Raw genomic sequence first — 16,317 nt, forward strand, 5'->3', positions numbered from 1 at the left:
TGACACAGTGAACAGGGACCTACTGTGGCAAGTCCTGAAGAGATTTGGGTGTCCACCCAAGTTTCTCACCATTCTTGCACAGTTCCATTCAGGGATGACGGCCAGAGTGGTAGTTGGAAGACACAGCTCAGAGCCCTTTGGCGTCGAAACTGGAGTGAGGCAAGGCTGTGTGCTGGCTCCAGTTCTCTTCAACATCTTCCTCGTCTGTGTTACAACACTGCTACGTAGAAGGATGGAGGAGCAGGCTGGAGTTACCATCAACTTCAGGGCTGATGGTAACCTGTTTAACATCAGGAGGCTACAGGCAACTACCAAACTGACTTCAGAGACCATCATTGAGCTACAGTATGCTGATGACTGTGCCCTGGTTGCCCATACACCGGAGGCTCTGCAAAACATTCTCTCGGCAGCTGTAACTGCATACACCAGAATGGGACTGACGATCAACACCCAGAAGACAGAGGTACTCTGTCAGTCCAGTGCTGACCTCTTACCAAACCCAATAACCCTCACAGCAGCAGGGCAACACCTGCTCATTGTGCCCACCTTCAAATATCTGGGGAGCATAGTGTCTGACACCTGCTCATTGGATGATGAGATCCAGAGCCGCCTCAAGCAAGCATCAGCATCTTTCGGTCGACTAAAGATAAGGGTCTTTCAAAACAACAACCTTAGACTCCACACCAAAATGCTGGTCTACAGAGCTGTATGTATCACGACATTACTGTATGGATGTGAGGCATGGACTATCTACAGCCGCCATCTGAAGAGCCTCGAGACCTTCCATGTAAGATGTCTTCAGAAGATCCTTGGCATCACATGGAGGGACAGAGTGCCGCACACAGAGGTGTTGGAGAGGGCAGGCAGCTGCAGCATGGAATCCATTATGGCCCAACGCCAACTTAGGTGGCTGGGGCATGTTGTTCGAATGCCCAGCCACAGACTGCCACGCCGTATCCTCTATGGTCAGTTACATCTAGGCCAACGCAGTGCTGGTGGGCAGAAGAAGCGGTTCAAAGACCAAATGAAGAACATCCTGAAGAGATGTCGGATAAACCCCTCCTCACTGGAGGAACTTGCTTCCTGCCGAGACCTCTGGCGCTCCCACTGCTCACATGGAGTGGATTACATGGAGGAACAGCGCATGCAACACCGTGCAGCAAAGCGTGCAAAGAGACATGCTCGCCAGGCCACCCCTGCTCCCCCCAGCACCCCCTTCACATGCTCTGTCTGTAACCGCATCTGTGGATCCAGGATCGGACTCTTCAAACATCAGCAGACTCACAATTAAAAGAAGATGGTCATCATCGTATCGATGGACAACCCCCAAGCAAGCATATATATGTGTGTATATATGTATATATATGTGTGTATATATGTATATATATGTATATATGTGTATATGTGTATATGTGTGTATAAATGTGTATATGTGTGTATAAATGTGTATATGTGTGTATATATGTGTATATATGTATATATGTGTATATATGTATATATATGTGTATATATGTATATATATGTGTATATATGTATATATATATATGTATATATGTATATATATGTATATATATGTGTATATATGTATATATATGTATATATATGTGTATATATGTATATATATGTGTATATATGTATATATGTGTATATATATATGTATATATGTGTATATATATATATGTATATATATGTATATGTATGTGTATATGTGTATATATGTATGTGTATATGTGTATGTATGTGTATATGTGTATGTATGTATGTATATATATATGTATATATGTATGTGTATATATGTATGTATATATATATGTATATATGTATGTATATATATATATGTATATATGTATGTATATATGTATGTATATATATGTGTATATATGTGTATATATGTATGTATATATATGTGTATATGTGTATATATGTGTATATATATGTGTATATATATGTATATATAATAATAATAATAATAATAATTTCCTTGTATTGTCATTCTGTGTAACAATGTACACAGAACGAAATGTCGATTGCATCTGACCCGATGCAGCCGCAGCCAAGAGAGGGCGCCGCCGACCACTTTTTAAGTCTTAGGAATGTATATATGTGTATATATATATATATATATATATATATGTATATATGTGTATATATATATATATGTATATATGTGTATATATATATATGTATATATGTGTATATATATATATGTATATATGTGTATATATATATATATGTATATGTGTATATATATATATATGTATATATGTGTATATATGTATATATGTGTATATATATATATGTATATATATGTATATATGTGTATATATGTATATATGTGTATATATATATATGTATATATGTGTATATATATATATATATATGTATATATGTGTATATATATATGTGTATGTATATATGTGTATATATATATGTGTATGTATATATGTGTATATATATATGTATATATGTGTATATATATATGTGTATATATGTGTATATATATATGTGTATATATATGTGTGTGTATATATGTATATATGTGTATATATATATATGTGTATATATATATGTATATATGTGTATATATATATATGTGTATATATATATGTATATATGTGTATATATATATATGTGTATATATATGTGTATATGTGTATATATGTATATATGTGTATGTATATGTGTATATATGTGTATATATGTATATATGTGTATGTATATGTGTATATATGTGTATATATATATGTATATATGTGTATATATATATATGTATATATGTGTATATATATATATATGTATATATGTGTATATATATATATATGTATATATGTGTATATATATATATGTATATATGTGTATATATATATATGTATATATGTGTATATATATATATATATGTGTGTGTGTGTTTTGAGAGAGCGCCACCCTATATATTTTAAGACAAAATTTAACAAAAGTGCCAAACCCGCTCTTCAGACAAAAGCTAATTTTTCAATGCCTTTTATTTAATTTTGTGACGTTAGACATTTATTAAAATTTACGGAATAAAAAATATTGCCTGAACCTATGTCCTATATCAACAAATGTACCAGTTTAAACTCAGTTCCTCAAGCAATTAAGAACGTTGGGGCTCAGTCTGACCTTCGTTTTTTTACAATTGTTTCAAAACAACGTGGAAGCAGAGTTCTTTTGGAAAAATGTCCCAAAATACTGCAAACGAGGATACTGACGTATTTAGCTTCAGTGCAGACGGAGCCGTGCAGTGTTTGGAGCTCCGCCCACACCCACCGCTCACCCAATCAAATTGCTCTGTGTGCTTGCCTGGCGTTTCTGGCTGTTTACAGTTTTTCTGTGGGTTGTCATTGAGGCTCATTTTAAACTTCATTTTCATAAATTCAGAATGCGGCACGGCGGATGGGTGGTTAGCATACAGCCCCACGGTAGAGAGGCTCAGAGTTCAAGCCCAGCTATCGCAGCCTCCCCCGTGTGGATTTTGCTTGTTCTCTCCGTGACTGCAAGGGTTTCCTCCGGACAGTCTGGTTTTCTCCCAAGTTCCAAAAACTTGCATGTCAGGATAATTGGCCGGTCTAAATTGTCCGTGGGTGTGAATGAGGGAGTGAGTTGTCTGTCTCTGTGTGCCCTGTGACTGGTTCAGGGTGTTCCCTGCCCACTGCACGAGGACATCTGGGATGGGCTCCAGCACCCCCGCGAACCTACCGTGGATAAGCGATGCAGATAATGGATGGATGGTTTCAGAACAGGCTGCAAGTAGTGCTTTTGTAAAAATTTCCCAAAATACTGCAAACGAGAAGTTTCTGGCTGTACAGTATTTCCCTTTGGTGGAGTGGGCGTGTGTGAGAGAGAAGCACGTGTTCAGACATCCGCTCACACTTACCGCTCACCCAATCAAATTGCTCTGTTATACAATTTTATCATAAAGTGTCTCAACAGTGAATATACATTATTCAATGAGGATTAAGGATTCCTTATCTAGGTAGAGCCAAAACAAGGTCTGTCGGTGTGAGACCTTAATTGTAAACTGTGGAAACTGTGCCCTTTATATACTGGACTGAACCCATATCTCTACAAGTGTTTCATTGGCTTTGCACGTGCCTTACTCCGTGAGGGCAAAGTAAAATTGGAACAGCACTGATGAAATTGTCAGAATTTAATCTCCAATCCATATGTACTCATGAAAAGAGCCATATATGGCTCGCGAGCCATAAGTTCCCAATCTCTGCTATTGAAGTAGTAGTATAACCTAGTCGTGTCTCCTCTACCTAGCTAAAATGTTAGCGAGGCACTGTATAGCTAAGCCAAAACCATGGCTCAGGATGTTATGATTGGACGGCATTCTGAACTTTAGCACCTACTAGGTTTTTTTTTTGTTAATAGAAGGTTTTTTCCTTTTTGTTGCATTCCTGCGTGTGTTTATGTGTGAAGCGGAATTAATTCAGATTGACACCTGCCCAGCCAAGTCCGTAAAGTGTCTGAATTGCTAGACAGTGTGTTACTTGACTTTACGAAACACAAAGTGTAGTGAATATATTTGAATGATTTGTACACCTTTAGCAAATCGTTACTTCCAAAATGTTAGGTTTAACCGGCGTAAGTTTCCCCTCTAGCGTCCATATTTGAATTATTAATCATTTATATTTGCTACCAATGTGTTTAGCTAAGATAATACCTCTTGATAAGAATGCATGATGTTACGTTTAGTATGAGTGCACTTGCACAGTGTTTACAGGTGCCGTGGTTTTTAATAATGAACAACCCCGTAATCATACGTATATGCCTTTTTTGCAATATCTATATGGGAAATGGACAACATTTAACTCTGAGGTGCTGGGAATCAAACCTTTGACCATAGACAACTGGTCTACCTCCTGAGCTACTGCCTTATGGTGCTCAAAACAATTTCTTGTTATAGTCATAGAGATTTTACTGACAAAGTGAGGTTTTCCTAGGCTGTATGATGTTCTTGTAATTATAAACAAAGACGCACATAAAGATAATTCGATTTTGTTTGCTTTTTCTAAATATAGCTTACGGCTGAATCACTAACTAAATGAAAGTTATCGTATTGGTCTTCATGGGTCAGGATTTTATCAGTGAACTGTACCAGTAGGAAGAAAAACGGTTATCCTGCATCCCTAGTTAAGGTGATGTCACAAACCCTTGGAGGATTTTGGTCGAATGAGTGATATGAGCTGCTGTTTCCACCCATCCATCCATTATCTGCATTGCTTATCCCCAGTTGGGTCGTTGGGGTGCTGGAGCCCATCCCAGCCAACTTAGGGCAGTGGGCAGGGGACATCCTGAACTGGTTGCCAGCCAGAAGCAGGGCACACAGAGACAGACAACTCACTCGCTCATTCACACCTCGGGACAATTTGGACCGGCCAATTAATCTGACATGCATGTTTTTAGAATATGGGAGGAAACCAGAGTGCCCGGAGGAAACCCTCGCAAGCACGGGTGGAGAACGTGCAAACTCCAAACAGTAAGTTTTGACCTCCGACTGTGCCGCACACGTGCTAACCACTGTGCTGCTGTTTCCATATAAGACAATTTCTCATTTTTGAATTTAATTCTTGCACACGATTACGATCAGTCAGTGTTAACCTTACCTGGCGATTGCAATGGCTTTAAAGGCAGTGTAGCCCTCAGACACTGCTTTTGAAATGGCGTTCCTCTCTGCACATACTCCCAAGTTGTAACATGCGTTCTCCACGTTGCATCCTGCATGGAAACATTTTAACATTTATGCAAAGCACTGTATTCCCAAATACTGAAAAGTGTTGGTATTATTATTTATTTTCTTGTTTTATACAGTTTTTCTGTAATTTATTTAAATATTTCAAGACTATTTCCACTCGTATTCGGCTTAAAAAAAGGCCTTTTAAATCTTGAGTAAGAAGGTATTTGAGACTTCCCCGGAAAGGTTTTTCTTAGTTTAAAATATTTTATTTACCTTGTTTTTGCAGTAAAGTTGGGGCCCGGTCACACAGCAGTTTGCGTCTGTATCGCGGGTAAAATTTTGCGTTTTTTTTTTTTTTTTTTTTTTTTTTGCCCGCGATGAAAAATGCGCAAAATTGGCCAACCCGCTGTTCATCGGTGGTATGCCCGTAAAACAGACGCCAGCGACTGTTCCGCTTCCTCATCGCGTCATTTCCGCGTGTGGACCACGGGTATAAAAGCTGCTGAGCCGGCGTTATGCCGAGAAATGCATCCTTGCCGAGATTTGCATCCCCTGGCTACTATAACCACTTTGACCTGGTTTTATCTCACTTTTATACAACTTTTCAGGAATGTAATAGCGGACATATAACCAAAACCACTTTGTCTTGCATTTGTTGGGAATGTAATGCAACTTAAACCGTTCCGTCTTTGTATTTGTTGTGAATGTAATCGAACGGTAATGCACACCGTATATAAATCACTTTTGAGCAGGTAACATGTTTATTTTGCCCTTTTCTATTCAAATCGCTCGTATTGAAACTGTTATGCACTCTACCATAAAGATTATTTAGCTTTAATAAGCTTTATGGTAGAGTGCATAACAGTTCTCAAACGTGATTTATATACGGTGTGCATTACCGTTCGATTACATTCACAACAAATACAAAGACAGAATGGTTTAAATTGTATACATTCCCAACAAATGCAAGTTGGAGTGGTTTTGGTTATATCTTGGCCATCACATTCTCGAAAAATGATATAAAAGTGAGATAAAACGAAGTAAAAGTGGTTATAGTAGCGAGGAGATGCAAATCTCGGCAGGGATGCATTTCTCGGCACAACACCGGGCTGTAGAAATCATAACCGCTCAAGACACAGTCCCGTGAAGATCAAGATTTCAAGCTATGGCACAGAAGAAGCCAATATGTTATTATTGTAATAGTTTTTCATTTTTATTTTATTATCTTGTCATAAAATGAAAAGAAATGTCAAAAAATAAAAATGGATTAAGACGAGGTCACTACGGTGACGGGGATCCATGTTCACCCCTTGACGTCTCGAGCACAACTGACGTGTGCTCGGCAAATCACGCTGTATATACGCGGAGAAAGGCGTTGGACCGCCACACGCGTTACACACGCTAATTCACGTGATAACACCGCGATACAGGCGCAGAACAAACGTGCTATGACCGTGCTCCACCCACGATTACCCGCTAAAATTTCGCGTCCTACCCGCGTGTAACCACGCCCTGGCCGCGGCCGTAGCACGTCGTTCCGTGTCTGTACCGCGTCATTACCTCGTGTGTACCACGTGTGCCGCCCGCGGTTACACGTGGTCTAAAGTTTTGAGCAGCGCAAAACTTTTTCGCGCGGCCAACCGCGTGTGAATTTCCGACCGCGTGTAAAGCACGGCTGTATCTCGTCTGTATGGCGATCTCAAAGCGTCCAACAGCGTCTGCTTCACAGGCAGAAATTTCTGGCCGTGATTCAGCCTCGATACGCCCGTGAAAGGTTGTGTGACTGGGCCCTTGAGATGAATTAAATAAATAATGAAAAAGAGTGAAATCGTCAGCATATGAAGTGTCTGAAATAACGACTTTCCGGACGCCCGGGGCGTACATCTTTTACGTCGGGCGTACAACTTACAAAACGTATTCGCCCAGGTGGCCGACAACTTTTTCAAGATTTTTTTTTTTTTTTTTTCAAAAAATGTTTGCTTTATTCCGTTTTCGAAATCTTGGTCCGGTTTGGGAATTTGAGAATTTCGGTTCGTTTGGCATTTTGCATACTCTGCAGTCAATCAGAAGTATGCATCGAATAATTGGGTTTTTGCATCGAATAAGACTTTCCCGAGTCGTACATTTGCATATCGTTCTCCAAAGTAGACGCACAGAGAACACAAGAAAAATGGATAAGTGGTTAGGAATCAAGCCAAAACCTCAGCCCCAGAAGAAATATTCAAAAGAAGCTAACAAAATTGATGAAGCTATAAATCCTAAACGTACATTAAAAGCACTGTGGAAAGAGGAGTTCACGTGGCTTGTAGCAAACATTGCATGAATGAAGATGAGTAAATACAGATGGAAAACCGTGATGTCATACATGCAATGAATGTTATAAGTAGATTTATAATATACTGAATTTTGAAGTGTTGTTCTGTTGTAGAGTCTGGTTAGCAATCCTTAATAAAACAACGGGTGTTTTTGCGATGAGTCGTCTTATTGTGTTTCAAGTTGTGAAAAATGGGGCAGGCAACTTTTCAGAGTTGTCTGCCCTGGTCTCCGCTAACTTTTTCTCATGAATTTCAGGCACTGGCATATGTACTAAATATGTATACAAGTCAGGAAAAATAATGCGTAAATTAGTAAAATTATATGATATGGAAAAAAATATATACACATATATATAATGTGTGTGTGTATATTATTTATTTTAATTTATGTTTTTATTTTTTTTTATTTTACTAGCATTAGAAAAATAATGCTTGAATTATTGAAATTATCTCATATAGCAAAATATACGTATCAATTTATTTTTCTACTAAGGTCATAAAAATAATCTTGAATTGCAAAGATCAGAAAAAGAATCCTTAAAATGAGAAAAGCTGCCATATCGGAAAATGTCGCTTATTAAAAAATTGTTTTCTGCCAATGGTGTAAAAAATGTTTTTTAAAGATGGTCAGGAAATTTAAGATAGGCATTTGCTATTTTGTAGAAAATAATAATATATTTACCGTAGTTTGCATTTTCAAAACAAAATTTTGCTTCTCATCTTTTCTTCCCTTATTAAGGTGTTAGAATGAAGTTCATTTTAAAATCAGGAATACCGTATCATAAACACTGTAAGGTGCAGCACCCCCCAAACATAGTATTTTGTGATCTATTTTTCATATTTAAGGTGGACTGGACTATAAGCCACATTGAATTAAGACTATAGTAAAAGCTAGGGTTGCATCAAAAATAGAATTCATTTAAAATCAAAATAATTTGTTTTATAGAAACATAAATTAACATTATTACATCTGGCGTTACCTCTAAAATTAATTTTAGCAACAAATTATTAACATGTTGACCAGAAGAAGACAGTCGAAGAAATTATTAAAATTATTTTTCCTCACTTAAGTTTCTCAAAGGCAGAACAGTTACTGTACGCAGTATTATTAAATTATAACTATGCATTTCTAATTGTATTCACCGCATTTTCTGGTATATACTGTAAGGCGCACCGGATTATTAGGCACACTTAAAGATTTCTGACCAATTTGAGTTTTAAGGTGCACTTTATAGTCTAGAACAGGGGTGTCAAACTCGGGGAACACGCGATAGAACTAACATGCTCTCGGGGTTCGGACTAGTAGATTGAGGAGCAAGAGAAAAAGAGAGTGTGTGGGACAAAGAAAGAGAACGGGAGAAAAAGAGACATAAAGAGAGAGAGAGAAAGAGAGAGAACGTGAGAAACAAAAGAGATAAAAAGAGAAATTGTGGGAGAGGAAAGAAAGAGAAAGAAAGAAATCCAAAGAGAAATAGAAAGAGAGAAGGGGAGAAAAGAAGAGAACAAGAGAGAAGGGTAGAAAGAGACAGGAGAGAGAGAGAGGGAAAGGAAAAAAAGGTAAAAGGACACAGAGAAAGAGACAACAAGGAACAAAGAAAGATAAAAAGAGAGACAGGAGTGAAGGAGAGAGAGAGGAAGCGATAAAGAGCGAGAGAGAAAGAAATGCAACTACAGCATCTTTGTGAGCGGCCCCTGGCTTTGGCAACATCAAGTGGACACATTTCAACCTGCTGCTCATGTTTCTCTTACTCTTGTCTCCGCGTTATCTCGCAGGCCGAAATCAAATCCATACCGGGCTAGATTCAACCCGCGGGCTGCCTGTTTGACAACCGTGGTCTAGAAAATACCGTAATAACATAAGTAGTGGACTTTCTACCAATATTTTATCAGTACAACAGTGTTCATTTTACCTCTGAAAAGTGATGGGTCCCGGGGACTTGCATGCTCAAAAATCTATGGGTCCCAACAGAGATCTATGGGTCCCCAAAATTTAGTGTTATCGAGGTTGAAATCATAAATCGTCGATAAATATATAATATAAATCTATATATTCATTCAGTTTTAATCATCAAATTATTCATTCATTTTCTGCATCAAATTATTGTTGGTAATATACTGATTAAAGGGATAACCACAAACCTGTCTTTTTTTAAATTTTCTCCTTTTATACTTCCTTTTTTTCTTAACTTCTTTGTACAAGATAATTTGTAATATCAATCATCAAAGCAAGTGAGCCGTTTGAGAGCTCTTTTTAATGAGTTGAGCCAAAAAATCCGGTTCTCTAAAAAAAGACGGACTTCCTTTCACTACACAACGAGATCTCGTTGGCCGAGATCGGCGTGCAGACAAAAACTCGAACCGCGAGACCAAAACAACGATGGCGGATCTGCCTGACAAAAGGTTTGGAGTGCAGTAAATCTTTGTTTAAAAAAAAGTAATCGGGTAATACTGTAATGACAATTTTGTGGTAAAAAGGTTGCGTCCCGGGGACGCACGTTGATTTTGAGACGATGCCTCCCCAGGGACACGGGCAAACGAGAACACTGGTACAAGCAAACTGGCCCGAGAAGATTGCATTCGGCTTCTTGGAGTGGCCCGTGGTCGGGGGCTGCAGTACCCACTTTGGCCGCTAGAGGTCATTATCGACTCAACGAAAGGGGACCACACAATGGCAGATGTTTGTCACTAAAAACACTGACCCAGAGTACAACTGTAAATTTTCATAAAAATCAGTTCAGCAATTTCAGAGCCCATAGGTCGCATACAAACACACACACATCTGGATTTATAATGTCGTATAGATTTTGATAGATAGATGGATAGATTTGCATGGATAGATTTATATATAGATGGTTAAGATAGGATTAGATCGATTTGTCGATGTACCTCCTCTCAATTTTTTTCTTCCGTTTTGACAGCAAACCAGTACGGTCAATCATTGATTACTTTGTCCATCAAAACAAACTTCTTCTTCCAGGCACGTGTTAAAACAACATTGGTATGTCCAGCCTTTGCACTCTCAGCTCATCCACAACAATATCCCCTCACCCCCCACAGTTCAACTTTTTTTTCTTATAAAAAAAAAGATTTTTAAGACACATCAGCGAATTATTTAATATAAATAATTACTGTTTAAGAAAAATGTTTTTTTTTTATGTAGGTAAAAACATTTTTTAAATAAAAATAATTTTGTTCCTTCTAAAGATTTGAATATCCTAGGAAAAGTATGTTCTAATTTTTTTAAAAGAATAATTTCAAGAATTGGAACGAATGTATGTGGAAAAATGATTTTTTAAAAAGAACTGTTCCAGTTCAGGTATTATTCTAAAAGGTAAATATGACCTTATATTTAGCAATGACTTAGCTTCTATACATGACATACAAACTCATGCCCCTTACCTGTAAACAAGCAGTTGTCAAGAGTCAAGAGTGCCGCCCCCACTCTGAAATTGCTGTAGGGGCAGTAGGCTTTCTTCTTAGCGTCCTGAGAACGGCAGATGAGCTTTTCGACCGTCTCCTTGCTCAAGGGTTTTGAACCCTCGCACTCGCCGGGGACAGCCTCTCCGCTTTTTATCGCTCGCTCCATGGTCCGGTCTTATCCCGGGTTCCGACGTCCGGGTTTTAAACGTCCGTGGCAGCCAATAAGCTGGCGGGGTGGGAGCAAAACCGCCTCCTCCAAACTGTGTTCCGGCTGTTAGCTTGAATTGGAATCACAGTGGCAGGGTTCAAAATCTTTTTTTCCAAGTGAGTATATTTCTTCAAAATTTTACTTTCGTGCTTTACTGAAGGAACAAAATTTCGTATTCTAGGAAATGTGCACGCTTAAACAATATGCGCTAAGCCGCAAGTTTCAAATATGCGGCCTGCAGGCTAAATCAGGCCCGCTAAGGGTTTTTATCCGGCCAGCGAGACAACACCCAGAGAAGCAAAAGAGAAAAATGGGAAGCAGTTTGAAATATGCTCACTTAATGTTAAAAAAGCCAGGGCCGACTTGCAGAGTCACTGGAGCGATATTTCTTTCTCTTTTTCACTCTTTTGTTCTCTTTCTCTCATTTGTTCTTCCTCTTTTTTTCTCTTTTTATCTGCTTTTTTTTTTTTTTTACTCTTTTCCTCTTTCTCCCTTATTCTGCATTTGACACAGTCGATCATGTGATCTTGTTGCAGAGGTTAGAGGACTGGGTAGGCATCTCTGGTCCTGCCCTGAAATGGTTACAGTCTTACCTCGAGGACAGGAAGTATTTTGTTCAGATAGAAGACTATGCGTCAGACCAATTGGCAGTGACCTGTTGGGTCCCCCAGGGGTCCATCCTGGGACCCCTCTTGTTCAAGTTTTACATGCTGCCCCTGGGCCAGTTAATACGCAGTAATAACGTGTCCTACCATAACTATGCAGATGACACTCAGATTTACATCTCGCTGACAGCAAGAGAACATGGGCCCGTGAACTCACTCTGTCACTGCCTCCAACAGATCACTGTGTGGATGCAAAACAACTTTTTCCAACTAAACTCAGACAAGACTGAAGTCATTGTCTTTGGCCCACAAAAACCCAGAGAAATTGTCATCAGTCATCTGGAATCACTTAGTTTAAAAGCTAAAAATCAGGTTAGAAACCTCGGGGTAATAATGGACTCAGACCTAAACTTTAACAGCCACATTAAATCTATAACATCATCAGCCTTTTACCATCTCAAAAACATTGCCAGAATCAAAGGTTTACTGTCTAAACCAGACTAAGAGAAACTTATCCATGCATTTATCTCTAGCAGGTTAGCACCAAAGTACATCTGTGACATGTTGGTCCCAAATGAACCATCTCGAACCCTGAGAACCTCAGGGACAGGCCTTCTGCTGGTGCTCAGAGCCAGGACTAGACAGGGTAAAGCTGCGTTTCAGTTCCATGCAGCTAAACTCTGGAATAGTCTTCCTGATGACGTCAGACAGGCGTCTACTCTGACAATGTTTAAGTCCAGGTTGAAAACAGCTCTGTTCAACTGTGCATACAACTGAAAGGGTTCTATCTGCACTATTCTTTTTTACCTTATTTAAATTCATTGATTTTATTATGTTTTATCTGTGGTTTTAATGCATTTTAAAAACACATGTTACATTTTCAATGTCTTTTATTGTGTGTTTTTAACCTGACTGCCATTTCTGTAAAGCACTTTGAATTGCCTTGTGTATGAATTGTGCTATACAAGTAAACTTGCCTTGCCTTACCTTTTCTCTTTCTCTATCCCTCCATCTACTTTTCCGTCTTTTTCTCTCTCTCTTGTTTTCCTCTCTCTTTATATTTTTTTATTTATATATTTTATTATCTTTCTCTTTCTACGTTTCTCTTTTGTCTCTTTTTCTCCCCCTCTCTCTCTATCTCTTTGTCTCTCTCTTTCTCTTCATTCTCTCTATCTCTCTCTCTTTCTCTTTATTCTCACTGTCTTTTTTACTCTTCTTTTTCTCTCTTACTGTCTGTCTTTTTCTTTCTCCCTCCCTCCCTTTTTCTTTCTTTCTTTATATGTCTCTCTCTACTCTAATTTTTCTTTTTCCTCTTTTTCTCTCTCCTCCCTCTCACTCTTTCAATCTTTTCTCTCTGTCCATTTCATTTCACTCTTTCTTTCCCTCTCTTTCACTCTTCTCTCTAGCTCTCTATTTATTTCCCTCTCTTTCTCTTTCTTTCTCTCTTTTTCTCCATCTGTTTTTAGTTATTTATCCCCATTTCTCTTCTTTCTCTCTCTTTCTCTCTTTTCACTCTTATTTTGGCTGTTGTTTCTTTATTTTCTCCTTTTTTTCGTTTTTCCATTTCTGTCATCCTCTATGTCCCTCTTGCTCTTTCATTCTATATCTTTCTTTCTCTCCATTTCTATTTTTCTCTTACATTCTCTCTCTGCCTTTATCTTGCTTGCTGTCTATCTCTCTCATTCTCTATCACTGCTCTCTCCCACTGTCTTTCTTTTTCTCTTTTTTAGTTGTTTTAGCCTTGGCGGCAGCGAAGGAGTTAAGCAAACAGACGTGTGGCTTGTTTGCGGAAAGAGAAAAACACATTTTGAACTTGACAGACGAGGTCAAGTCGATTCGAGCGCATGCACGAACATTCTTGCTGTAAAAAATGTTTATGTATCATAAGGCGTGGGCGCCGTATACCGGGAGTCTACTCTAATGCTGAATTTGTTGTTGATGTTTTATATGGGGCCAAATACCATAAAGAGGGGGCAAAACAATCTTATTCTGTAGTATTTACAGCTCTTTGAAATAGGATTAAGAGGTATTCAAAAACAGGACTATTCCAAGTAAGTGAAAATGCAGTAAGGCAGGGGTGCCGTATCCCGAGTCTACTCTGATGCTGAATTTGTTGTTGATGTTGTATAGTGGGGGCAAATGGCATAAAGAGGGGGCAAAAACCCCTCATATTCTATAGTATTTACAGCTCTTTGAAACACGATTACGGGGTATACAAAAATCATGACTTGACTATTCCAGGTGGAAATGTCGTAAGGCGGGGACGCTGTATTCCGGAAGTCTACTCTAATGCTGAATTTGTTGTTGATGTTGTATATAGGGGGCAAGCCATAAAGAGGGGTCAAAAAAAACTCTCATTCTGTAATATTTACATTTCTTTAAAACATGATAAAGGGTATGCAAAAAACATGACTTGGCTATTCTAAGTGAAAATGTCATAAGGTAGAGGTGCCGTATGCCGAGTATACTTTGATGCTGAATTTGTTGTTGATATTTTATATGGGGGCAAATGCCATAAAGAGGGGGCAAAAAACTTGCATTCTGTAGTATTTATAGCTCTTTGAAACAGGATTAAGGGGTATACAAAAAACATGACTATTCCTAGTGAAAATGTTATAAGGTGGAGACGCTGTATTCAAGGAGTCTACTCTAATGCTGAATCTGTAGTTGATGTTGTATAGTGGGGGAAAAGCCATGAAGAGGGGGCAAAAAAACTCACATTCTGTAATATTTACATTTCTCTAAAACATGATTAAGGGTATACAATAAACATGACTTGGCTATTCCAGGTGGAAATGTCATAAGGTAGAGGCGCCGTATCCCGGGGGTCTAATGCTGAAAGGATGATCTGAATCTTACTGCAAGAATTTTGGACAACACAAACAATAATTAATGAGGAGACTCATAACATCTACTTACCTCGTGCTGAATTTCGTAATTACTTGTTATTCTCGGAACTGGATGATGAAAAAGATGAAGATCCGGAGTGGGGTGAAGTGTCTCCGACGTGGACTTAAACATTAGTAGATAAGTCAGGCTGGACGAGTTTTACCAGTTGTAGAAGTGGAAAGTCATTAGCTCAAATTTGGTACAGTGGAGCATTCGAGGGCAAACTACCTTTTGGAGAAACTGAAGAAAGTAGTACATCGGATCAATATGTATTTGGATAGCACTTTGCAGATACCCGAAATGGCCCCCTGGTCGCTTAAAGTGAACTGCACTGTTTTAGCCGCAATACATTATTCCCAGTTGACTATTGCTGAAAATGGGGCTGAGAGATCAAATTCGTGTCATGTAAGGTTAAAATTTAAAGTTTGATTTTTTTTTTTTAAACGATAGGCGTTTTTTGGAGAGAAAAGCGGTAGTACGTAGTATTGCTGGTATTAGTGGTGGGTTGTTCATGAAAAAAAATGCTTCGGGAGACTGTTTTTGGTAGTGAAAGGCGAGAGCTGGGGCCCTGTCAATAAGGAGCCAGATTCCTTCGCAATGCTCCTGCTTTCTCTCTTTCACTCTTTTTTCTCTCTCTCTCTTTCCCGCTCCTTCTTTTTCTCTATCTGTTTTTTAGTTATTTATCCCAATTTCTCTCTCTCCCTTTTCACTCTTTCTTTCTTCGGCTGCTGTCTCTTTCTTTTCTCTCTTATTATATATATGTATATACCGGATTTTCCGCACTATAAGGCGCACATAAAATCAGATTTTTTTTTAAAAAGCTGACTATGCGCCTTATAATCCGGTGCGCCTTATATATGGATCAATATTGAATTGCAAGGTCTCGCATCTAAGAGAAGCAGCCACTGACTCCATTTTTCACGTAAAAGAAGAAGTGCGCTGTGCATACTGGAAAATATTAAACAACGATTCTCTTTTATTTGTGCGTTTGTATAAAGACCCTGAAATGGCTTCTATTAAGAGACACGCTTACAACGCTGAGTTTAAACTCAAGGCGATCAGTCACGCAGTAGAACACTGAAATAGAGCAGCAACAAGTGGAGGAAGCATGAGGATAAGCTGCGCCAAGTAAGGAAGACTAAACAAAGTTTCCGTGGCAATAAAAGCGAGATGGCCACA

At 38.5% G+C, this 16,317-nt stretch overlaps 1 protein-coding gene across 1 annotated transcript in view; it reads right to left on the reverse strand.

The window, feature by feature from the left end:
- Window positions 1-15,350, reverse strand: part of cdab (cytidine deaminase b) — a 29,931-nt gene extending 14,581 nt beyond the window's left edge. Inside the window, exons 1-3 of the mRNA XM_088337845.1 lie at window positions 15,169-15,350; window positions 11,416-11,714; window positions 5,631-5,742 (exon numbers count right to left, since the gene is read on the reverse strand). Coding sequence (XP_088193971.1) covers window positions 5,631-5,742; window positions 11,416-11,602 — 299 coding nt within the window. The 5' untranslated portion in view covers window positions 11,603-11,714; window positions 15,169-15,350. The remainder of the gene's footprint in view (window positions 1-5,630; window positions 5,743-11,415; window positions 11,715-15,168) is intronic.
- Window positions 15,351-16,317: the final 967 nt, after the last annotated feature.

The sequence above is a fragment of the Urocampus carinirostris genome, chromosome 6 (assembly GCF_059441175.1).
Source record: "Urocampus carinirostris isolate Australia breed hairy pipefish chromosome 6, RoL_Ucar_1.0, whole genome shotgun sequence".
Lineage (NCBI taxonomy): Eukaryota > Metazoa > Chordata > Actinopteri > Syngnathiformes > Syngnathidae > Urocampus > Urocampus carinirostris.